The 27,218-nt window shown below is 36.9% G+C and overlaps 1 protein-coding gene across 7 annotated transcripts in view; it reads right to left on the bottom strand.

Moving 5' to 3' along the window:
- The window catches only part of PDE7A (phosphodiesterase 7A), a 78,785-nt gene that overhangs the window by 14,403 nt on the left and 37,164 nt on the right, over positions 1-27,218 (bottom strand). For 5 of the 7 annotated variants that reach the window (XR_014183178.1, XM_082043880.1, XM_082043877.1 and 2 more), the window contains 4 exons: positions 22,701-22,761; positions 15,227-15,310; positions 2,239-2,390; positions 552-615 (listed from right to left, as the gene is read on the bottom strand). Coding sequence is in view for 6 of the 7 variants with exons in the window: in XM_082043880.1 (XP_081900006.1) it covers positions 552-615; positions 2,239-2,390; positions 15,227-15,310; positions 22,701-22,761 (361 nt within the window). In the remaining variant the exon portion in view is untranslated. The remainder of the gene's footprint in view (positions 1-551; positions 616-2,238; positions 2,391-15,226; positions 15,311-22,700; positions 22,762-27,218) is intronic. The other 2 variants (XM_082043879.1, XM_082043881.1) reach the window with 1 other exon arrangement.

Here is a 27,218-nt window from a genome sequence, read left to right as displayed (position 1 = left end):
AACTAATCGTAATATTCTCTTTCTTTTTGTATATTGTGCAAGCTATGTGTACAGCAGCTTCTGTCTGCTCAACTCCTAACTAAGTATTCTATTGTATGTCATAATTATAATGCATTCATACCAAAATGCCTTCTTATTTAATTGTAAAGTACTAGAACTATTCTATTTAACATTAAATTGATCAGAAAAATACTTGTTCAATATAAATGACCTTTTGGACACAACCATATAACATACCAGCATTCCATAATTAAAAAGAAACAAACTGAGTTAGCAAAATTATTAACTTACATCAAATTACTAAGAGAACAGCAACCTACTAAGTATAAGGGCCTCTTCTACAAATCAGTGATTATTATACCAGTACTGATGATAACTGTGTTTTAACAGAGTGACCAGGCAAACTAGGATTTAGATTTAAGACTTCAATAAGAAACTACTACCTGATGAAATTTGTGCTTTTTAGTGAACAAGCAATCACATACTGCAATGTAAGAGCAATAGTTATGCTAGGAGATAAAACACAAATGAAGTAGGAGAGGTAGACTCACCATTTGTCAGTCTATCAAAAAGAAAAATATCAAAATTCCAATTTCCAACCTTCTCCAGCATACACTGAAAGAAAACAAAAGCTGTCATGTTTTTTCCTCAGTATATGCCATCTTCCCATAGCCCAGTGGAGTATTTAAGATTTCAGAGACAGGTGCAAGTCTTAGGATTTCTACATACAAAAAAGAGCATCAGAAAAATAACTGAATTTGTCTGATAACTGAAAAACATGTTAAAAAAACCCCATACAATACACAACAAGTAGTGCCTTGACAGAACTGGTTGGAGATTTTCCCTTCATCCTTCAGTCAATTTCTTAAAAGAAATAAGACACAATTTAAAACCATTAGGTGAAAACCAGAAGCAATATGACAGAATGACTCTGTATTCTGACTTCTTCCACTTTAATTTTTGCAATGCGTTACTAAATTAATCTCTGTGTAGTCCTTTACCTAGTTTTCTCTCTTTCGGTTTTTGTTTCTAGAAGAGAAATAATACCGAGATGCTTTACTAAACGCAAGACAAGCCTTTAATTTTTTTAAGAAGTTGGCTTTTGAGTTTCTACTTCACTGCACTGGCACTTCTTCACAGCTGCTCCATACGACCTGTTCTTCTGGCAACAGGGATGAACACGAGCAGCAAACAGCATTCAGAGTTCAGCAGTCAGAGTCTTTGCCTCTCCTGCCTCTAGCAGAAATTCCTGGCCAGTGCATTTTACAACAGGTACTTGCCTTCCCCTATTCTCATCAGACTGGTAGAGCTGTTTCATACTATGTTCTAGCTTTTCTCCACCAGTCCCTAAAACTCAGCTACCAGAAGAAACAAACAGCACTAACAAGATCTTCCGCTGTTTACTTAAATGTACATTTTTTAAATCCATCCTCCAGATCATCGGGTTTTTCCTACCCTGGGGCCTGATGACGTGCCGTATGGATATGTTGCATGATCAGCAAGCTCCTTTTCTGTGTCAATGTCGCTAACAAGCAGCTTTACACACAATCTCCAAGATGACACAGCCTTTGGGATCCTGAATAACCTGTGAGCTTTGCCTGCTCACTCCCCTTCAGCTCTACCCCTCCTCTGTACCAATTCACCAGCCCTTCATCCAACTATCTGTTCTTTAAGTGCTGCCCATCATCTCAGCAGCTTTACTGCAGCGCCGGCAGAGATGAGAGCTACCAAAAACAAAGCCAGTTTGGCATAATAATCTTCTGATAAACCCATTTATGCATTTTATTGAGTTTTCAGTAGTCACTCACTCCTCCGGATGTTCAGCAATGAGGTTAATACCGAAAAGAAAAAAAGGGCGAGGGGTGTGGGGAGGGGGCACAGTTGTCCACATTGCTCCATTACATTTCTTAAATACAGTTACATTTTTCCTTCTTCACTTTTTCTTCAGTTATTACAGTGTATCTTCCATTCACTAGAGTTATTAAAAAAAACTGCCAGCCATATAAGCTCTAAAAATCATCCCAGTAAACTTGTGGGAGGTGAAGGAGTTTGTTAGAAATCAGGTAATTTTGGCTAAACTTGATTAAGATACAAACATACATACACATATACATACAAAAATACATGCTTAAAATCTGCATTTGGCTGCACTCTCTCTTAACATAAGATACAGTTATATACTAGTGAACATTTTTAAAAACATGCTTTTAAAAATAAAGTAAAAATCAAGCCACTAACCTTAGCTTGTCCATTATAATCATCATCTAAAATGTTCGAAGAATTGGGAGCAGTGATACCTCGGAAAAAACGGGAAGATCTCAGGTATCGCTGAAAACTAAGCAACCTTCTCACATTTCTTGCAGACACAGACACCTCGATTTCAGAATTTGCTACAAAAAACAAGAAAATAAATACTCTCTCTAATAAACCTTTACAAAAAAAAACATTCAGGGAAATCTGGTACGACAAAGGAGCTGTATCAAGTGTTTCAGCCACAGAGGTTTTTATTAATAGGAAGTACAGAGATATGACTTAGAAAAGAAGGTTTTCTATGTAAGCATTCTGTAAAGAAAAACAAATATTTAAATCACAGCTAAAATGTATCTTTTTAAGGAAATCTATTGAAAGGACAAAAGTATTATGGAAATTGTGTAAAAACACATGAAAACTGCTCTCATGTATACACATCCAATCTGTGTCCTTAGCAAATCACATAAAATATATACACCAGCACGATATTATCAGTCATTGTGTGTTGACACAAGACTTACAAGGAGGTCTTCAGGATATAACAAATAACTTTTACACAGATTTTAAACCTCAGAAATTCTCCTAAGTCTGCCAGTAAAGTTTTAGACGCACTCAAGTGATTTTGGTAGTGTTGCAGAAAATTATGCTCAGCACCTCTCCTCTGCCAAACAAGCACCACATTTACTTTCATAGCATATGTAATTCCTTTTCCTAGTACAGTGAAATGACTACAGAAGATGGTTTTTGCCTGTTTTCAAAGACTAATCAAAATATTTCTCCTCTTATTAGGTTGAGGGGTTTAGCTATTCAAATGACTGTTGCTAGCTTGTGTTCAATTCCACTTGATATGTTTGAAGTGTTTTAGGAACCTGAAGATCAAACTACATATATCTACAGTTTCTTTGCAATGAGCCAGATATTTTTCTTCTGAAATACTTAAGGCCAAACTTGGCCTTTACTTTCTTTTCAGCAGCACCCGCAACAGCAGTTGTACAGAACCAACAGCCAGTCAATAATCTTGATATTCCCTCATTCTGCCTGAAATTACTTACGTTAAAAAGAAAAATGTGTATTAAAGAAGTGAATGCAAACATGCTCATTTCCAAAAATGCAGATCATCAAAATCAACATGAGCACAACTTGTAGTACAGAGCCTCTTGCCCTTCCAAGAAAAGGGCATACTAGAAACTGGTGAAATTAACAACAAAAATGGTAACTGATTAAGTCAGTCTATACTATTGTACAGAGGAAGGTCTGGCCTTAACAATCTCAATTAAAAACTCAGTGATTTCTAGTGAAAGGAGTTTAATTCTACATAAAACTTTATCCATATCAATTTTCTCCCTGAGAGGCTTCCACATACTTTTTGTTCTACATTAACTCATTAATATATTAATTTCCAATCTACACTAATAAAATGCCTCTGAACAGAACTGACATTTACAGTACAGTATGTAATCAAATGCAGCAGCATTTCACAGCAACGGTCTTCAGTAACAGAGAATAAATTGGCAAAACTGAAATAGTCTTTCAGCCATGCCTGAAATACTCCATCAGGATTCTCGAATTCCCATCATTCTCCAAGGGCTAATGCAGACCTTCACATGAAATATCTTACTTCAAGTCAGCACAATTAAGGCCAAGGATGCTTCCTCTGAAGACACTGGTACATACTTATCCCAGCTATGTAAGCTGGGGTACTACATATGATAAAGGTTGCTTATAAAGCAACATTCATCCATACAGCAGGCAAATGAATAGACTGTGTCATGCTGCATTATTCTACCAATATTTCTAACCACATTTGTCAACATGAGGTTACAGCTAGCACTGCCAGCCTGCAGAACAGAGAAGCAGGAAGCGATACAGCTGTTCCTGTTAACAGAGCGTAGGTTTCAGTTAAGTAGTTTTTCCCCCTCAATCTTGATCCAGCCCCTTAAAATCCATATTTCAGAACAGAAGTAATTAGTTTTGAAATAAAACAATATAAAGTGGGCATATATTTAGTTCATAAAATGACCTAAAATATCCATAAAGTCCCATACAAAATCCAGGAACTTCACTAAATCTCAGTAAATCTAAATATTTTGAGTAGGAGAAATCAGCACTCTTCTGCCAGTACAGATAGTTTTCTTCATCTTAAGCAGTCTTTTACAGACCTATAGTTAACGAAAGCCTACTTTTGTTGTCATGCTACAAATAAGTCTCACTGTCACAGATGTCACCCATTAATCTTCAGCAGAACAGTATGACGTAGGTAATACAAATAAAAAACCCAGCTTTTTTTCAGCGAAGCACGCAACAGAACACAGAAATGTGAGGATTTGGTAGCACAGACCTGAGTCCAACCTGTATTTGTGTTCATAAGCCATTTGGGGGGGGTTGCACATGTTTTTGTTTCAGTATATTTCTGATCATCATGTGGGTACAGGGGCAAATGAAATACTCAGTTTTCTGTGAAGCTGAACAGTCATTACTCTTTACTTTGCAATATGTTATCGACACATCCATCTCAAAAAGATTTTTAAACTACCATCAGTTTGTACAGTTCATAAACCACTACTCTTACACAATCCTATTTTTCTCCCCTTTACTTTAAAAAAGGGGGTGAAGAAAAAAAGGAAAAAAAGCACCATTCCAGTTGATAAAATTCAAACAAACAACAACAAGCCAACTTCATCGAAGGTAGCGAAACACTGGCCCAGGTTGCCCAGAAAGGTGGTAGATGTCCCATCCCTGGAGACATTCAAGGCCAGACTGGATGGGGCTCTGAGCAACCTGATCTAGTTGAAGATGTCCCTGCTCATTGCAGGGGGGTTGGTCTAGATGATCTTTGAAGGGCCCTTCTGACCCAAACTGTTCTATGATTTATTCCAGCCTTCCTGGCAGCAATACTGTCATTACAGAATCACAGAATGGTTGAGGTGGAAGGGGACCTCTGGAGGGCCTTTGGTCAAACCCACAACCTCCCTGGGTAACCTGTGCCAGGTCACCCTCACAGTGAAAAAGTGTTTCCTGATGTGCAGAGGGAACCTCCCATGTTTCAGTTTGTGCCCACTGCCTCTTGTCTTGGCACTGGGCACCACTGAAAAGACCCTGGCTCCGTCCTCTTTGCACCCTTCCTTCAGGTATTTATATACAGGTATTGATATACATTGATAAGGTCCCCCTGAGTCTTCCTTGCTCCAGGCTGAACAGTCCCAGCTCTCTCAGCCTCTCCTCATCAGCCCCTTAAACACATTGCTGATCCTTTAGCTGGACTCTCCAGTATGTCCATATCTCTCGTGTACTGGGGAGCCCAGACCTGGACCCAGGTGTGTTACCACCACTGCTGAGCAGAGGTGCAGGATCACCTCCCTCCACCTGCTGGCAACTCTCCTAATGCAGCCCAGGGTACCACTCACCTTCTTTGCTGCAAGGGCACACTGATGGCTTGTCCAACCCAGTGTCTATCAGGACCCTCAGGACCTTCTCTGCCAAGCTGCTTTCCAGCTGGTCAGTCCCCAGCCTGTGCTGGTGCCTGGGGTTGTTCCACCCCAGGGGCAGGGGGTTGCGATTCCCTCTGAACTATTTATTCCACATGTATAGCCCAAGTTAGGCAATAGCAGCTTGACCAAGCAGCCTATCAATTAGATCTGCAATAGTCAGAATAACTTCTAAATAAGAAAAAAATATTGTTGAGCCCTCCCAGCCCTCTGCAGTTCCAGAACACCTAATTCAGGGGACTACACCAACCTAACAGCTCAACATTTGCTATGGGACGATTCAGAATAGGTGAGTCAGATGTGGAGGTTTGACAGGTAATTAATTTAAAAGGGAGGCTGAAAAAGAAAATAGCTAGCTTTCAAGGAAGGAGGGGGGGAGGGAAATACATGTTCTTAAAGCTGCAGGAACACTGATAGTACCCATGCTTGCAGTTTCCTTTTCCTCACAGATAAATTATGATGGATACAACAATCAGCCACTTTGCAGTTCTGGCAGACCAGCAAAGACACATTCATAGGAAGGACTGGTAAACTGAATGACACAGTTGTGCAATGGAAATTTGGTATTTCCCTCCTGGCACAAGCAGGACAGTCATTCCCGCTATATGCGTGATTAATGAGAACGTCAGCCAACTGTCTTCTCATGAGTCATGAAATGAGATGCTAATTTCAGAGACCCTACCAAAAGCGAGGTTCAGGATGTATTTATAATGAAGAGAAGGTGAGGAGTGCAGAGTGCACTACATTTGCTCAAGAAAAGCCATGCTGCAAACCCATTCCTCCTCCCGGCCCGTCCATCAGTTCATTTGGAGCTTTCAGTGTGCTAAATGCTTTTCTAATGTCTAACAGTGACCATCTGCTCTTAAGCGATAAGGACAGTTTAAGGACAAATGAGCATGAGAAAATAAATAAATGTAAAACATTTACAATCTTCAGAACTGGAACAGAATGAAAAGCAGAGTCGGGAAGTCAGGTGTGTGAAGAAGGTACAGCGTCCAGAAGTGCCTTCGATGCAAGGAACCAGAAGACAAACTGCAGACCTTTGTGCCCAGACAACAGCAGCTCTCCTATGACATTCTTCTACCTTTCTTATTTCTTCATACTTAAAGTGAGAATATCACCGAAAGTATTTTTTACTTCCAAGTTTTTTTTAATTAAAATTATGATATTCTTGTTTCTAAGCATCTTAGTGAGACACTAATTAAAAACAATCAACTTTCTCTAAAATAAAAAGCAATAATTCTGTTTACTAACATCAGTTATTTTGATAGCGTTATGCATATACAGCAAGAAAAAAAACGTAAACTGTCTTCATGAAACATATATAATCTGTACTCCAAGACACTTATTTTAATCTCTCTTCCCACTCCCAATCTCTCCAGTGTGTTGTACTGCATGAAATACTAGACAAAATAATTTTGTCATATTTACCAGGGATATTAAATACTTAGTTTTCTCATGTTGAAATAAAAAAAATTAGTAAAGACAAGTCAAAATCACTTTAAAAATAATAATATACTGATATACTCTCAGAATTTTTTGCATCTTTCATAGTAAGAACAGACAATGAAGGAAAGAATGACAATTTAATTATGACTTGGTTTAAATTTTTTTAATAGAAACCATAATTTTTAGCAAAATGCTTTAACTTTCTTCTAATGCAAAGGATAAGGACTCACAGCCTCTCATGAGGTCCTGGTCAAAACAAGGCTTATCCAGCATAAAAACTGTGCTCTCCACTTCTTCCCTACTACAGGCAATAGGTAAATAGGAAATTATGCATGATAAAAATAACTGAATTTTACTATTACCAATAGAAAGAGCTTAACTGAGGATCTCAGGTATCATTAACAGAAAAAGGAATTTAAAAAAATATTTGTGAGGAAGGATCTTTCTTATGTGTGAACAGGAAACCTGAAGTTTAAGGTGCATATGCTCAGAGGAAGTTTGTCCTAAAAAAAATTAAAGGAAATCATTTCATGGAAGTAATATCTCACAATTTTTCCATATTAAAGGCAACTACGCATTCATTTAACATTTTTACATAGCAGATACTATTCAAATGTAACATAATATCTGAAAGTTTCCACTAACTGTAAATATATACATTTGAAAGAAATATTCAATTTCACATGCCAAATATAACCATATTTCTAAAGCCTTGCAAGACACAAGTCATTTCTACTTATGAATAAGTTGAAAGTATCACGTAGCATTTCACACCACTAGAGGGACCTATGCGCATTCTCATTTCACATCTATGCCCATCAAACCATTAAGAAATGCATTATATTTAAGTCCTGTTATTTAGCTGCTCTTTAAGTCTTTCAATCATGATTTGCATTTTAAAGTACTTTTAAGACATTCAGTACCGAAGTCATATCTAAAACTATGATTTCATGTGGAAGATATAATTTCAGCAAGGATTTTGAAGTTATATATGAAGACTACTGGTGTCTAAACTACCTTATTACCCTTCCTGACATCCTTAGAACCACTCTGGAGCCCTGACAGCATCACCTCCTCTTCTGCTTCAAAGAATTAAATTAAGCCAGTCTGGTTTGGTTTTGATGTATCATATGTATGTATTTATACACACATTCATACTTTTTTTTTTTTCATCCACATAATAATGATCACTGGAAAATACGCTGTGGGTTAAGGATTTGTTAAACAACCATGGCCTTGCAAGAGTCTTCTGACTGGAATCAGAAAATTGTGTTAAGTTTTAGGAAATTCTAGTAGTATCACTACTTCAGTAGAAACTCCAGTAGTTTTCAACAGATCATCCCCAATGGAAGGCAACTGTCGAGCACCACCACCACCAAAGATATTAATACCTCCTTTCCTGAAGGACCCTAGAGAATGAAATACTGCCTTAGTAAAGTATCAAGAGACAGAATAGTAGAATAATTCAGTTGGAAGGGACAGAAGATACTGCTGATAGTCCTTTGGTCCAATCCTCTGCTCAAAGCAGAGCTAATTTGAGAGAAATCACTCGAAGTGCAGGGATTAGACTACTTCAGTGTGAATTAAATGCCAGTAGCACTATAAGCCATTAAATAGTACAGCAGCAAAAGTGTAAAAAGAAAACACTTCGAAAAGGCATCTAAAGGATTCTACCCATGTAATTCTTATGAATTTTGTCTCCCCTTAATATCTCTGTAAACACCCCAAGAAGAGAAAAATGAAGGAAATTGGACAACACCATTCCTGTGCCAGAATGCGTAACATTTTGCAATGGACTAGAAAACAGTATATGCAAGGCATATTCTTTCTTTACCAATGTACTGAATCATAACCCCAGCAATCCTGCAGCTGTGTACTTTTTTTGACCTGAATCCACCCACTGGGGAAGGCAAATCTGTAGCTCACATCAGTATAGTGTCAACTAACAAACTTTACTGAATATTTAGAGGAATACACATATATCCCTTTCAAAACTGGTTTATGCTGTGTTAATCAAGATTCTGATGCTTTTGAAGAACAAATAAGTTCATGACACTTAGTGGTTCGACTCTTTTTCTCAAAAGAAGGATAACGTATTCCACACCATGATCAGATATTTTTCTTGATGTTTTCCAAGAAAACACTGTTCTTTGTTGTTCTAAAATTCTTCAGTTATACAGCAATAGAATGACGGAACAATCAAGTAATCCTTTTTTTGGCTATTTTTACCCCCAGAAATGGAAGAACAATTGAAAATTAACATATTGTGGTTGACAAAAAAATAATATCCTCTAAGAGTATGTATGACTATCACTAGAAAGGTCAAACTGGGAACAGAGATGAAAACAGAAGAATTCTCACATACTTTATGCCAAATTATCCAGCATTATGAAAAAACCTAAAAAGCAGCCTTTCAAAATAAACTACTTGGAAAAGGAACACAATGGAGAGGTTCTAAAGAAACGAAACTAGAATGTGTCTGTGTCTATTTCTAAGGCCAAACTTACCTCAGCAATAGAACACTGAGCTGTACCAGTACAAGACTCCAGAGCTCACATGCTGTTTTACAGGAACTTGAAAATAAGAAATTGTAGGTAAAACAACCATCCAGGATAGCAAAAGAATTAAAAAAATAATAAATAAAATTAAAACACACACACACACACACAAAAATACCCCAACAAACTGTCCTGTATTCTTAATTGGAAGCTTTTAGCCTGAAGCCTTCCCTAGCCAAGCTCACTTCAAGCTCACTTCTCACTTCAAGTTTATCTTCACCATTTTTCTTTTGACCAAAGCTGGTTTAGGACATTTTCTGTGACCTCCCCTTGTGTGACAGCATTCTCTGCACTAAACTGAAGGAAAAATTTTTTAATTCATTTGAATAATCTGGATTGTGAATAACAATTTCAGAATGCATCCTTCACATAAAGGCAGCTTTTCGAGAAACCTCTTGAGTACAAGCTTTTCACTCCTCAGTGCTGGTATTTTCATGGGGAAACAAATACTTCATTGAAACTACCACCACACAGAAATCTTCCAGCATCACTTTATTCATTGTGAAACTCACCCTTCTTCACAGTAGACTGTTGAACAAGACAGACAATTACTCTTAACCGGATTCAGCTAGGTAATTTCCCTATTCTCTTGAAACAAAAAAGGGCACTTAACTTCATCTGGACTACGCTCATTTTATCCCAGCCTCTAAATGGTATTGTCAAAAGCAGACCAGGTGCTGTTACACAAAGATTTCCAAAATTGCTTAAGGCATTCCATTTGGATTTGAACACTTCTCTCTTCTTTGAGATCTGGCTTCTCACCCAAGAAAAGTCTAAATTCCCTCTCCAAAGCAAACCTTTTCCAACTATTGGTAAGTGAAAAACTGGAAAGTTCAAAACAACACTGGAAATAGTAGATGCTGACATCTTTGCCAGATCTCAAAGTAGCATTTAAAACGTTCCACTAACTGCAATTTTCATTTAAACACTCTGCAAGTTGTATACCAAAGGTAAACTCTGGAATTTCTTAATGTGTTTGCACTCTTAAGAAAGAAAATTACTTTCATAGGTGATGGATGAATCTAATCTAAACTCCTTTCTTTCCTTTCCCCACTAAAAAGACTCCATATACAACTAACTAGAAAAACCAAAGTCATAAAGAAGCCTTAAGTTCCCATCACATCATTCTCTCTCCTATGTGAAGCACTATACTGTACGCAAGCATCAATTTGATCCAAAATTGAGTCAATTCCTAAATGTTTACAGAAACATACTGATTAACTCAGAAAACACTTTCTTCTTTCTAAGGTATTTTTCTTCACAGATGTAACATATTTGGTTATCTATAAAACACAAAATAGAGCCACACATGTTGGCAACATCACCACCTCCCCGTAGGAGCATGCTCAGACTAGCATGGCAAGAGAGAATTCTAAAAGTCTTTTGACAAGATCTTATCTATTCTGGTGCAGATACAACAGGAAAAACAAGAAGAAAAAATGTTTCCTCTCCGCAAAACTGAAGTGTTCGGTTTTTATCTGGTTCTTCCAGACTATATCCAACCACCCTTTCCTGAAAAGGAAGTTTGAAAGCATTCATTTAAATTGTATCTGCTTAAGACACTTCACAATACTTTTTTGCTGTTATCTTAATTATTCACTTTAGCTTCCCTTATATTCATTTTGGCCTCACTTCCTAACTATAACATACTGTACACATCACCGAGGACATTCGCTGATTGTTCTTTTTCAGGTGAAACAGTAAGTGATTGGAGCACATGATACATTCTTTTGTTTGTGCATGCTAGAACACCCTCACAAACATAATCAAAGTTTAAGCATTTCTGTGTGTACATACATATACACACAGACACATACATATAGAAAACAACAGACATCATTGACAACATCTCAATAGCAATTAAACAAAACCTAAAATTTTATTGCTGGTTTGCTGTTTCAGAAAAAGGGAATATTTTTATACTGTCATTTACCAGTTCTTCATCCAAAGATTTTGTTTTGCATTAGCTTCTATCAACATATCCTGTTAACACTGCAAACTGAATTACTGTCTATGATGCCTTGAGTAATGTAAAAAAAATTCAAAAAAAATCACATTAACTGTGTTTATTCGTGAACCAGCACAGAGCAAGCGTAGTTATAACCACTGCCATCGCTTTTTCCATAACTTCCCTGAAAACTGAACAGTCCATGCTGGGTTGCCAATGAATTTGCCAAACTCCCTCCTTGTTACCTGAGGAGTGAAAAGATCCAGTGCTCTGTGTTCAACTCAGTAAAATATTAAAGTATACGCAATTTACTGTGCAACTGTGAAATATGTACGTCCACTGAACAAAACCAGACCATTATATTTAAGGTAAAAATTTACTTCTGAGGAAGAAACTTATGTGGCTGTTCCCTCCTCTCCAGAAATGGCAGCTTTTAGCTGCTAACCTGAGTTTTGCCCGTGGTCCCACACAGACATAAATCAACAGCCCACAGTAACAGAACAATTATCAGCTGATGTCCCGATGTTCACCAGTTACCAACCAACATGAAGAATATAATCCTGACTTTCCCCATTCATTGGGAAGCAGCCTTGTTGAAACAAAAATCTGTTAATTGAGCTATTCCTCCTGGCTAGTTCCTGCAATTAGCTATAAAAATGTGACTTCTGGAATAACAGATAACATAGGAGAAAAACCACCATCCAAACTTAGTTTGATCATCAGTCAAATCCTGCATATAGTAATCCTCTATTATGACTCCGACACCATCTCTAGCAACAAAGACATTTTTTCCAATAAATTTTAGAGTGAATTTCCTAGAAAGAAGTTACTACTGAGAATACGTCTAGCCAATTTAGCAACTTGAATATTCACGTATCACCTACAGATCTCTGGGATGAAGATGCAGACACTGAGGTTATAATCCTTAAGAAGAAACAGAAGTGGTCCTAAGAACTGAATGCTAGCAAACTTTACTTTGGTAACAGTAGTTGAAGTTGCAAGTAAAAATGATGTTACAAGTCAGAAGTGATTATTAAAAAACAAAACAAAAGAAAAAAACCCCACGGAACATCACCACAGTATCTTCTTAAAAATAGAGCAATGCATTTAAAATTCGGTACTCTTCAAATCTACCAATGAAATATTGGGTTAAGAACCTAATAGTAAAATACTGGAAAAAGACAACTGGTCAGCAGATTATTAGCTGGAATTCCTGAAGACGTTCAACTTCTTCACAAAACATCATTAGCAGAAAAAGAAAATAATGCAAAACAACAGAAGTTAGCTAAGCAAAATACAAAACGGCAATAACGCTCCATCACTGTGAATGACAGCCAGTATACGTCATCTGCAAAACAAGTAAGCAATGATCATTGCAAAACATTTAGAACCAAAGAGTAAAGTTAGTGGATAGTAGGAAAAAAGTTACAGTGAAACTTTACAAACACCATGAAGGAAGCATATCCATGCATTACTGATGTTCAATATGTAGCTGGGGGGTAGGAAGTTAACATTCTGCAGCTGAAGCAACTAAACCATCTGAGAAGACCCTTTTCAGTCCAGGTTTCGCCCCAAGCAAAGAAGAGCCAGCTGGCTCCTCTCCCATGCTGTTGCTCATATGGCTGAACATTTTTTTTTCAGCCATGTAGCTCTATGAGGCAAAATCCTCTGGAGTCACTGGAGGTGGGTAGGGAGAATATCCTATAAATAAGGTCAAATCTGATTTCCACAACTTCTCTCTACCCACAGCCTGACGGTACGATACTAAAACCCTTTTGCTTAAAACAATTAAGGAAACACTGATCAGGACTCAGTATTCCGGATAAAAAGAAAACATTTTACTGATTACAAAAAATAAAATAAAATTGGTAAATGAATAGATAACATAGTGATATGGTGAGAGATGGGGCTGAATTCCTTTACAGGCTTTGAAATAAAACTCCTGCTACTTTGTGGAGTTTAAGTCAAAGCACAACATTACAACAAGTCACAACCCTGAAGTACAAAAAAATCTGACTATAATATGCCAACTCTAAGAACTGCCATAGCAGCTGACTCGAGGAGGAAGCTAGAGCCGAAGAATTTTGGGGGCCTCCTGGTAACATTCTTTGCTGTCATCAGACACCACAGTTGATGTTGCTAAAAGTTGGTGCCTGTGCCTGAACAAGTAGGGACAAGAAAAAGGGGTGTGAAAAACCCTTTTCCTGATTAGTCATGATCTGCCGGACAAACAATCATCAAGATGGAATGAAAGAGCATAAGGAGGACCACAGAAAATACAGTTAATTTGACAGCAGCAATAATATCATACATGACTGCCTTTTAACAGGTAGTTCTTTTAATACTTCTGCTAGTAGTTTCCCCCATCAGCATGAAATGCCACACACAAACATATATATATACACAAAAAGACAGTTATGTAACTCATAACTTGCATGCTGTTTCTACAGAGAACTTTTGTTATACTCAATAGAATTGTCAGGCCTTGAGATAGAATTCTTATTCTCTATTGAAAAAAATTCAATATAGTATACTCTTCAAACTTTGTTTTCTCACCTATTTTATGATACTCACTTTTGAATGAAATGAAGATTTTTAAGAGTTTTAAATTTAAGTAGTGATCTACTTTTAAAAAGAGTAACTTCGATTAATATCAGAATATTAGCACAGCTTCTGCCACTCATTTTTATGAATGTGGTAATTACAACAACCACACTTGTTACCATGAAGTAGTTTTTCTGAATCTCTCCATTGTACTCAGAATACTTGGAATTGTGCTGATACAATGTTGACATAGATACCTTACAACACTACGTACATTAATATTATTGGTATAATTCAATTACAATTTAAATCCCCTGCACTTTTGCTGCATATTGGTATGGAGGTTATTAAAGCTTCTACATTACAACCACCACTGACATATTTAGTTACAACAATACAGATGTAGGGACAAAAAAAAAAAAAAAGTGAAATTATCCAAAAATATTCCTCCTATAACACTTCTGAGAAAAAAAATGTTTCATAAAACACATAATCAAGACAATTTAGTCTGCTGTTTTCTTATTACACTTTAACCTTCATTTAAGATTTGGTCAAAAAAAATTAAATTCTAGCTACGTGTTTGAGTATATGTAATGTTAATTGATTATGATTAGGTCAAGAGTGATTATATCTACTGTAATTCAAGTAATGATCCTGGACCAGGCCCTTCTGCTGCTTTCTAAAAGCAGGGAAGTATTCTTCTCAACTGATGGCATCTGCCAAGCAGGAAGTTGGAACGCACATTAGCATCCCCATTTCCACAGGGATTTGGGACTAAATTCAATGAGTTTAAACTAAAGTTTTAAAAACCAAAATTTACCAGTGAAGATTTGCCTCTTATTTTTGGTTATGAAGTAGCATGAAAGATTCTCCTAAGAAGCAGAAAAAGTAGTCTTGCTTTATAAGCTGCTAACTTTATTTTCAGAGGCTCACTAACTAAAACTAATGGAAGCCTTTGTTTATTTGTCATTTATCTACTTTTAAATACTTACAGTGAAAAATACGGAAATCAATGTATGGATGAGAACCTCTTCTCTCTGTTTCAAATCCTGCCCGACTTCTTACTCGCACATCTCCTAGAAACAGGGTCAAGAGTGAAATAAAAGTGTGGAAGAGTGGCAGAGATAAAATGCAAATGAACACAGCCTGGAGGAGTAAAGATTCATGTACTTAATGGAGGAGGGTTATTCAAACCATAGGCCTATTTCAATGCTGTTTGTTTTAAAGGTGAAATTCAAAACAAAGTTTGAAGACTAGTTACACATGCAATTGCATGCTTTCTTGTCAAAATGTCTCCTGCCTCAGCATACGTTGCCAGAAGCATGTGATAAGCATTCAGATGAAATTAGGAACAGGTTGCTACACCAGTATGGTGGTAAAAATGCACCTTAATATGACAGGAAACAAGAACATTAAAGGTCGATTTGTTCCTCAGTCACACACATAAAACAATAACATTTGGTATAGTACAAAAAAGATTCAGCTTCAAGAAATGGTAGCTTTTAGCAAATAAGCTAGTTACAATATGGTTTTATATTACATAATACAATACTTTCCCACTAGCATTTACTTACTTGTGCTCAGCTGTTTGAATATTACACAAGAGCCTATTAAAATACCAAAACTCAGTATTAAAATTTTATCAAACTATTTTGCACTGCAATTAGCTTCAACCTGCATCTTTCAGCATGCTAGTTGACTTCTACTTATGCATTTTACCAACCGAAATCTGATCAGTATTCTTTTATTACGTATTTGTACTATGCACTAATGTAAGTAGTTCACCTGCATTAAAACCGTTCACTTAGAATCCTTCAGCAATTATAAATTTAGGGGAACCTCTGAAGATTAAATGCACTAATGTTTCCCTACCCAAATCCTAACAAAAAAGTGAAATTTAAGATGTGAAAGTGTTCAGGTTTCTAATTATTAAAATCCTTCAAGGGATTTTCCTGTCCTCAAACACAGTGATCTTCATATGAATCAAAACTAAGTATTTAACACAAAGAACTAAGACTGATTTTATAAGAACAAAAATTAAAATATAGCTATTTAATTTCCAGCAACCACCAATATTCTAACATCTTGAGAGTGCTTTTTCCTCTTCTTCTCCAACCTGCTAATTTGTAATGCTTAAGCAGGCAACTTACGTCAGAAAATAGCTAAAGATACTAACTAAAACTTCAATAATAATATACTCTTAATATTTCATAAGTATCTTTCTAGAGATGCACATCTAGTAACACTATCTATAACAACACACTTCATTTGAATGTTATCTCGTGAAGCATGCTGGGTAGACCATGAAACAGCAAGCAGACCCAGGGCTGCCCAAATAATGAGTTTACGTATCAGTAAAAACATACCAAATACATGTGGTTTTCTGTTATTACGCCTTTTTTTTTTTAACTGAAAACTTTAAAAGAGCTGCAAAGGAAAGTAACCCAATTACTGCTTGTAAATATTATTTTTCAGACCACTGATAATATATTACTTATGAAGGCTTCAAGCATTCATGTGAGCAGAGTGCAAGAGGCTGGTCTTGTTCCAGGCAATACAGAGGCAGCAAATTGTAGAACTCTTCTGTTAGGCACAAGCAACTGGTGAATTTTATTTACAAAGTAAATGAATAAAAAGGAAATTTTGGAAAAGATGAGGCAAATGCATTAGTAGCTGTGTATGAAAATATCAGTTTACACAGTTTCATTACCTGTCACTCACATTCATCTGGGAAATCAGTCACAGCTACAGCTGTGTGAATGAGTTCACCAGCTGAATTAAAAGAAAAATAAAGAGTTTTTCAGTTGAGCTTTTTTTTCCTTTTTATTTCAGAAAAGGCAATATAATTTTTGTGAATTATATTTATTTTTCAAGGCAGTTTTAGCTTTCAAAATTGACCACCATAACATGAATCGCCAAATAGTTTGGGTCAGTCTAGGTTTTGGTGAACAATTTACTTGTTCAAAGTGTAAATAATAGGAAAAGTTCACAGAAAAATACTTGAAGACTAACATGGAATTCTGCAAATAACAAACCAATCAGGTTCATCTGATAAATGATATCCAAGACGTTTCCCTCTGCTTTTTTATTTACTTTTACCTAGTCTAACAGCATAGATAGAATGACAGTATTCCTGTTACCCTTTAAATGCCCATGAGCTTGTAGATTTTGAGTAGGAATATAAGAAAAACCATCTACAAGTGAAATGCAGAAGTGCAACTAACTACATTGCTTTTAACAGTAATTATCAAAACATATATATACAAAATTTTAGCCAAAAGAATAAATAATATTAATAGTTTCTGATCTGCATTTTTGGTATAAGGCACTTGTAATAAGATAAAAGTAAAATTATCATATTTGCTTGCATACACTTGAAATGAGAAGTTCTCAGCAAAGTAAACAAAATGTCATAATTAAATGGCTGTTAAACAAAATCCTCTCTCCTTGATTGTGGTAGAAGCAGAGGGTATTTTGTTAAAAAATCAAGATCTCAACCATGGATGATTTTTTTAGAATACATTTGGATTTATTCTGGAAAAAGATATCACTTCTACAGGACTGGAATTTATCACAGTAAATGAAGTAGAAATTCCTATCAGGCCAAAACAAAGGCAGAAGAGCTGTCTCCATTATCATTGTACAGAACTACTGCATTTTACAAGACTTCAGACGACAAATGTGCTTGGAAAAATTGGTATGAGTGGAATTTCAAGATACCAAACATCCATCCCAAATTTCTATGTAATAACATCAAACTGGCTGCACATCAGCACATTATGAAATGATGTGTTATTAGCACAGTGAGACTAATCTTTACTGCATATGTATAGTTAGCCTCAAAACATCCAGAAGCACTGGGCCATCCCTATCCATTCACTGTTCAGTTCATCTGATCTGCAAAGATCAATAGCTCCCAAATTCACCCACTTCATCATGTTTGCACACAATGTAACATTTGCATTGATTTGCTTGGGAAATCCTGCATGAGGTTTTTGTAACTTTATGACGCTGAAATTATACAGGATTTAATTTTAAGGAAGAGACAGGTTTATCATCATAGGTAAAGGCACAAGACATTTCAGATTTAACATTACTTTTATCAGACAAAAGGACACTGTTACACAATTCCTTCAAACAGCAACAGAAGTCCAACCTCAGAGCCAATCATTATTACGGTGGCTGAAAGAAAACTAAAATTCAACAGCTAAACCAAAAGAACTTATTAATAGGTTTTGTTTATTTAGACCTTTAAAAAAAAAAATTGAAGTGGTTACAAAAACCTTTTGAAACTATCAGATCATACCACTTGTTTATTGGTAAATTTCCTTGGGGGAGCCAGAAGCATTAGCAAAGCTGACAGTTTACATTTTAAGTGTCTCTTTAGCCACTTTAGCCACTCTGAAGAGACTCATCTTAGGGGAACACATTCCAGTCCAGCATCTTAATGACAGTGGACTTCCAGAAGAATTTTTTTCCTCTTTGAGAGTTTCTGTGAATGCAAAGAATCAAAAGAAAGATTTAAAAATCTGAAGCCTTCCTTTCAAATACTGATTTTATGCACAAATGTGACAAAGTATCTGCTGGCTGAGTGCTTAGCCTGAATTTTTGCCAGAGTAATTCTACATGACCAGGATTGCTTGCATTTTTAAGACAAAGGCCGTACAGGCAGAAACTCAATTGAAGACAGAATAAATAGAGGAAGGAGGAATATAAGAGGAAGGTTTGTAGCTACAACTGAAAAGGAATCGGGCCAGTACAAAACTTACCTTGAGAAAAGATCCTTTCGTTCCTACCCCTCTCTCAGACAAGGACAGCTCTGATCCCTCTGAGGCAGCTGAGATGCCACAGCTGACATCCCTGTGCGTCTGGGTTACCCAGCACATACTCGGTGCCACCCCAACACTCCAGCGGGGCTCAGTAACAATCAGCAGCTGCTGGGGGAGCTGAGACCTTCTGGAGTGGGGCAGAAACCCCAGAGATCACAGAGGACAGCTGGGAACAGAAATTACGGCAGCCATCTCAAGGTAAACCACCCCAGTCAAAGCCATGAAGTTGTGAAGAGCAGGATCTCCAGCAACAACTACTGGCTTCAGAGATTAAAGTTCCTACTAAATTTGTTGGAGAAACAGATGACAGACAAGTCAGCCAAATATACCAGAATTAAAGCAAAAAGAAAACAACACAACAAGCGCTACAGGAGGAGAGCATGCACCTGCACTGCACAGCAACGTGCCTCCACTGTTACCTGCTTGAGGTGATCGAGACCTCTAACGGAGGGTAAAATGCTCCAGTTTTACTTGAGAGGTGCATGCTCACTGATTCGAGCAGTCACAGCCCCACTCTTCTCACCCCACGCACAGCAGCAAAACTTTCAGGCGATATAAAACAACGAGAAAGAAACCAGGAAAGCAAAGAAGAGAAAAACCCAAGAATGCATCAAGATTACACAGGAGTGCTTACAGGAAATTTTGAGAATTCCTCATAGCTGCTGAGAGAAGTCGCTGACAGGAGGTGATGCAGATGTATTAGCCTTTCCAAGGTCTTAAAAGAAAAATTCTACAATGCTGCATCTGTATCTGTATTTTAAAATAGTAAACAAGCCACTCGGGAGTGGCTTAGTGTATATTTTGGGAATGGGGTATGACAGATGAGTCATTGGAGTCCATGCTGTTTGTTTATATCGACACTGATGAAGACAGTTAAGAGTTAGTTGTTTATTTTGTGTGCCCCTAAAATTTGATCATATAAATTCAACATGGAAACACTGCCATACCACAGGAATTTCTTTTTACTTGGTGCAAATTAATTTCTGTTGGATTCCGATTGGAAGAGCCTGAAAATGTTAAAGGAAGGAACTCTACAGCCAGCACAACTGAACAGAGGCAGAGGGAGGTGTCCTGGATACCCCTAGCTTTATATTTTTGGTCTGCTAAAATAAATGCCTTCAGGCAGCACATTTTATTAGTAGATATAGTGTGCTTGGAATAATAGCCAATCAAGTAAAAGGCAAAACCTCTCATGACTGTGCCTAACTTCCCCATAAGTTACAGCTGAGGATTCATTACAATACTCTAATGCAATTCTTCACATTTCGTGCAAAAATTTCTAATTGAATATATTAATTTTTGAATCTACTCTGATATGAATGGATACATTGGTATGTAGAAACAACTGTTGAGCTTTCAGTCTGTTCTTTTTACCAGCCCATTTACAAATATAACAGTAATAAATCTGTAAACAGTTGCTAGCTTGTACAGTATAGTGTATATAACATTCGGAAAAACAAAGTGATCACCAACAAGTGAAAAAGTGATACAAATTTAGCACACTGATTCAAACACCCAATGAGCAGTTTTTTGTTTGCTTGTTGGTACCCTCCTCCCCATAGCCGAAGCTAGGAGAGGTCAATCCTTTAAAAGCCTGACTGCCTCTGAGCAGCAGCATCACTACACTATTCATAACAAGAACCCATCACATAGTCTAATAATTAATATTCCAGTTCTGCCTATGAGAATACTCAAAGATTTCAAACCAAGTGAGGTTTTTCCCTCAGCTGAGATGTACACACCAGGAACCACAGGAATTCATGCTTCGCTTTCCTCTAGATTTACTTGAGCATTATCACAAACGTTTCTGCAGAGATGATGGGCCCAACTACTACATGGTACAGTTAAACTTCCAAAGAAGCAAAAGAAGTCAGGTTATTTTTCCCCATAAATTATTTTATTACAAGCTGAGTTTCTATCATTAGTAGATTAATTTTAAAAAGATAAAAACACAGACATACACTTACAATACCTTTAATTCAGGCATATCGGTGCATTTTTTTAAATAAATACATATTTTCCCCTGTGTGGAACTGAAAGTACTCAATTTATAGGATTTTGAAGCAAAAAAATGTATTTTCTAAGTACAACACTGTATACATTTAGTTTTTAAAAAGTATCTCAAAATCTCAAAAGTATCTCATGCTTGAATTTACTTTTTCTCATGAATAGAGCAGAAAAAAAACCAACACCCCACAATTTGAATAATTCTAGTGTTCATCCTGCAGAAGGTATGATTAAAACTGAAAAACTTATTTTAATTTTTGAAAATAAATAAGCCTATTTCCAACAATAACGAAAAACACAGAGCAGCTTTTTCAACATTTAGAAAACAGTATCTTGTTCTCCTCTTAACAAATCTTCAAAGTAATTACATTCTCCTATTAAAAATCCTTCAGCAGTCAGTGCTATAGTATTAACAACTTCAAACTTAAAAAAATCAAAGTAACTGAAAAACAAAAATGTAAAGATGCTATGTCAAAATTGGATTTATGTATACACACATGGGTATATGTCTACATATGTAGGTTCTGACTATAAATTCATATATATACACACATGCGTACACAGGCATGTAGCTTACAACCTTAACATCACAGAAAATACAGGTATGCATTTCTGGGGACTTTAATAGGTACAACATACAACTAAATTGGAAAGACTCAGGGCATAAAAAGACGTGCTCTGGCTGATTTAATTGGAGCCAGTTAAGAATTTATCATCACTAGCTGTTGATGTTCGTCGAGCCCTGCAAGACATCACGCAAGCACTCATACTCCATTTCAACACAAAATCACAGCTCAAGATGGCTTAAATTAAGTGGCATAAACGTGCAGGGAACAGACTCGGCGCACATACGCAGTCCCCAGTGCCATCTGCACCACCAGCAGCCTCCGAAGAGGCACAGGCAACTCCGAACCCAGCAGCAAGAGCTTTGCATCTTTCTTCTCTCCAGGCCTGATCTCAATTCCTCCTGCCCTGCACTATCACAGAAGGTCTCCCAGATGCTCACCCCTCCCAATACTTACTTTCTTTTTAATTTGGGTTCATCCTTTATCTAGTTGCTACTCTGGAAACTTTCCTTGGCAACTTGACTAAACCACTGGCCCTGTCATGTGTCCTTTCCTTTCCCAAGTCATCTTCTAGAATTAGTAAGAGAAGTATTGTTTAAAATCATATCGTTATTTTAAGAACATCTTGAATGTGTCGTAGCCTCAGTATCCAAGTTTTTCAAAGTGTGTGGTAATTCTCACATATATGTTCTCTGAACTACAGTTTTAACCAGAAGGACACCATGCAGAGGTGATAAATTCCACCACAGAAATAAAGATCAATCATGAGTCACTTGGAAAACTTCACTTCTACCAAACACATTACATAAATTATAAGAACTTTTTTTTTTTTAATATAGGAGTAAAACATATGACACAATGGTTAACTTGGAAAAGAAAGAAAAAAAGGAAAAAAAAACCCAAAAAAACCCAAGTCAACACAAATAAACCCAAACTGTTCTAAAGAATCCAACCAGAACGTTACCCAAGAGAAAGGGAATTTTACAAGTTTAAGAATTCAAGACACAATATTTAAATCAATCATAAACGTTAGAACTTTGCAATATAGAAACTGGTATGCTTACCTAGCATACGAATGTACAACGCAGTCTGGTCAGAGCTGTCATAGGAAATTGCTCCACGCCTCTGGAAAAAAAAAAAAGGTATATTTTATGCAAGTCAGAATTTAATAATTTTTAAATTGAAATGAAAATAAAGTATCAATTGCCCACTTTCAATTTAACTCTAAAAATTAATTTTGGAAATTTGAACATGCATCTTTCAAAAAAAAATAAATTGTATATATATATATATGCTGATTTTTTTGGCAGCGGACAAAGGAAGGATAGCAATTGGTAGTGAAGATATTATGAAAAACAGGATCAGAGCATGGAAAAAAACATCTCTGTTCCTTAATTTCTTTTGAGCTGCTCTTCAGACATTCCTCAAAATAAAAAAAGATGTAGAACAAGATTAAACAGACAAAATAAAAAGTGCTTCTTATAGCCTTCTATAACATATTACTTAAATATTTGCAGTTCCTGGTTTGTTTATTTACTTTTACCTATGGGGTATTTCCACCATTCAAAGCTAAAAGTAGTTTTTAAAAGAAGAAAAAGTTCTTAAGTGACACCATTACTGCAGTCCTAAGAATTCAACCTATATTCTGGAGGGGCAGGACTTGGCTGCCACATGCTGCCTTCAGTCCACCCAGTACGTTCTGTAGGCAAATCAAGGTATCGCTGAAATAAGATGTAACACATGAAGCTATTTTAAAGAAAACAAGCAAGTGATATTTCATGTTTGATGATAAAAGTATAGAAGAGCTATTCATACACAACACTAAGATACTCCCATATAGGCTGTATTTCTTATCTACACAAACTATGTCTGTTCCCTACTTATTCAGCCAATGTGATAATAGTTAGAATCCAGAAAGTCTCACACCAGTGTGGTGAACAGGTCCTCTAACAGCTAAAACCTGGAGGGATGTTCTCATAGTTACACAACACTGGCATTGCAGTCTCCAAAGCTTGGCACAAACCAGCACCCAGCCTTTAATGTATTTTCACCATCTTCTGCCACTTCCTGAGGCCTTCATTAATGTTATTTCTTAATCACAGGATCAGAGGATCACCTTCACAAGCAGACTTCAATTTTAAAGAACATATGTTGTCAACTTGCAAAGAAATACATTTTTTTTTTTGTATGCATGCGCATTAAAAACTCTTATGACCTTACCACACGCAACGTATTTTCACTGAGGACTGAAGGCACGGGGTGCCACAAAGGGTTATCATACCACTTTGAAAACTTTAGATAAAAACCAACCTGGAGGTGAACAGTCACCCACTTTTTCCTCTGTGTAGCATGAATGCTACACCAGGGATGCACAAAGCCTAAATGTGCACAAGTTCAAAAGATGGGAAACCATACAGTGTTAGGAAATAGGACAGAAAACCAGATGTTGGACACTGAGAAGAATTCCAAAAGAAAAAGATCAAGAAACAAATTACTTGAAAGGGGAGAAAAAAAGTCAATAATGCTTATAAACATCTATCTACAGAGCAAATTGAATGCACACAAAGACTAGAGGATTAATAACCTCTATCAGCATCATTTGTACAAGTGATGCCTTGACTCCAAACCCAGAAGTTACACTTAATTGTTTTAGTATTTTTCATGTTAAAACAAGAAAAAAACATGACACCCAAAGTTATAAAAGTTTTTCCAATGATAAGTTTAATATTTAACTACAGAAATGACCAAAGACTTAGCTCCAAATGAGGTCAAATTATAGTAGCCTTTGTAAAGACAACAAGGTAGAACTCCCTGTACGGCACTTTTATGATGTCTTAGCTTTTGCTCTGTATTTCCTTGGAAAAAGTCATAAACCATGCAAATAATCCCTCCCTCGAAATATGCTTGTATAGCCTGTCTCGCAGCAATGTGCCTGTCCAGAAGGAAAGGCAGCAAAGCAGCTCATCTGCCAGAAGATGCTGATTTCCCACTAACATTTTTCAATTTCTTCATCTAACATACCTTTGAATTTCAGCACATCTCAGATGAATATATTTTCTGTAGCCTGGAACATTTCAAATTACTGACTAGGAAAAATCAGTGATGTAGCTTAGTGCTAACTTGCAATTTGCACCTGTCTATCACAGATTTCTGAACATGTCCAGTACAGTTCTGTAATCTAATACAGGAGAAAGCAAAGCACACATGCAACTAGAAGAACCATGTCCAAATGGAGCACGACTCTCTGAAAAATAAATCCTTTACTGAAAAATAAATCTTTCTGATATGTTGCTTACTTGCTCTCTAAAATCTAAAATATTATTTGCTAGATAAAGCAGTACATCCATGTATGATATCAAACACAAAGCACATTTTTTAAAAACAAACCAATGCTTACACAAACAAGTGATTTCATTCTGCAAGATTCTAAGAGACCTCATGGGAATCTCTGAACAAACAAATCCTTTTAAAATTACCTTTCGAAGTTTAGTTTCCTAAGGAAAGAAGACATTTTATTGTGTAAACTTTACTAATAATACTTCAGAATTTCAGCTAATTTTACTAAAAGGGTAGAGAGCGTAAATTTGATAAATAAAATAGATAACACACTTATTAGCAAGTTCTGCCAAGGGACAGATACAGAGTGGGTAATGAGTGGCCAGACCTCTTACCTTTAGAAGAGGCAAATAAGTGGGGTATGGATAGCTAGGAGCACTGTGGTGGGCAGTAGGAGACAGAGGAGGGGGCTAATGGTACAGAGGCTTTTAGCAACTTGTGATGGGCAAGTAAATTAAATAATATTACGCACTTTCAGCCATCAATGGTTTTGTGCCAGCTGACACCATGAATAGGTAACAGACTATGCATTACAGGTTTAGGTATTTCACATATTTTCCCATTTCAAATAATACTGTCAGTACACTAGCTACACTATCTCCTACACTACTCTAGAAAAAAATGCAAGGAAAAATAAAAAAGAAGCAATTTAACTGACCCTGCCCATGGTTAAGATACTTCACCTAGATTCCACTTTTCAAATCCAGCAAACAGAAAGACCAGATTTAACGTGTCAGCTTCTACTGAGATGTGAACCATCACGTGCAGCAAATTTGTAAGCAGAACGGCAATTATGTCTTGAAGAACTGAAGTTTCTGTAAAGCCCTCAAAGTTCAAACAATTTAATCACCGGGATTCTATCCTTGGTGACCTCCAAAAATGCCCTCATTGCTAATCAAAGGTCCGCTCTCTGTAGCCTACAAGACATCAAGACTATACTTGCACTAAAAATTTACCTTATGTACACAGTTGGGATGACTGTAGCATTCACTGTATCAACCTCCAGAAACCTTGTCTAAAAACTTCACGGGCAGAGCTTCTGTCACTTCTGGCACTCAACATGTCACATTACTGTTAATACTGTTAATTTATTTAGCATGAAATTTTATTTCTAGATCTCTGCCATCTCTTTGGTCTGAGGCTTTGTACCTGTTAACAATTGTAAAACATACTGGAACTCCTTGACCCTTCATAAAAATCTCTAACAAATAAGCATCATTCCAACGAGAAGACAGAACCATTGGTCCGCACACTGCAGACAATGCTGATGTGTTTAGGCGGGTTGTCTTTTCAAGCACAAGGACAACTTGGTCTGGTGGAATTATCTCCTGGACTCAAAAGTGATTCAACAAATTCCTCAAATGATTAGGTGAGGTTCTCAACCACTCCACTTCTTTCCAGACATGAGCACAGCCCTCTGAACTCAGTGGGCTGTTCTGCTTCAGCAGTGAAGGCAGATGTCAGAAAGATGACTGGGAAGGATTCTTTACCCTAGACTTTCACTTTGAAAATCTCCCCTTAAATTTCAGTTTCACATTAGAGCATCCTTTATTCTTCCAAAGGGCAATACAGTATAAAAACTTTCATTTCTCCTCACTTTTGTCACATTTTTATGAAAAGTAAATGGAAGAAGTTCAAACTAAAGTAAAAGATCCATTAATCCTTTAAGAACAACAATGGCACAATGTCCTCAAAAGCAGGTGAAGGGAGTAACTACCAAAAGATAGTTATAAGTCAGACCTTTCTGAAAATCTTTTCACAAGAGTACAGAAAGTTATTATAGGCCAGGCAACAGTAATGACATGCCAAAGCAGCACATCGATATATCTTCAAAGGGCAACCGCTTCAGTGATGCTAGGGAGCACAGCGTATGCCTGTAACCCTTGGAAACAGAGCAGCTGCTGCTGTTTGTGCCAAACAGAAACGTTTCCACTGGCGTATCAGTTTTATCACAGGGGCTTCCCAACCCTGTTCCAAGCAGATCACCAGCCCTACTGTGCGGCGCGTCATTTCGGGAAGCACCAGCCAGCTGGCTTTTGACTGTCGAGTAAAACAACCACTGGTCTCATTCTGTAACAGCAGAAAGAAACTGGTAGAGCTGTTGGCCTGCAAACTTCGGTACCTCCCATCAGAAGGAACCTTCTATGGTTTCTGATGGAGTACACAACCCCCATTTTGTGACTAAAGTTGGGAAAGAAAAGCCAGAGGACAGCAACACAGCCAGTCAGGTATTTTTACCTACTTGA

Source organism: Streptopelia decaocto (assembly GCF_964273445.1).
Source record: "Streptopelia decaocto genome assembly, chromosome: 2".
In the NCBI taxonomy this organism is placed as follows: Eukaryota; Metazoa; Chordata; class Aves; order Columbiformes; family Columbidae; genus Streptopelia; species Streptopelia decaocto.
This window is presented reverse-complemented; position numbering and strand designations above follow the sequence as displayed.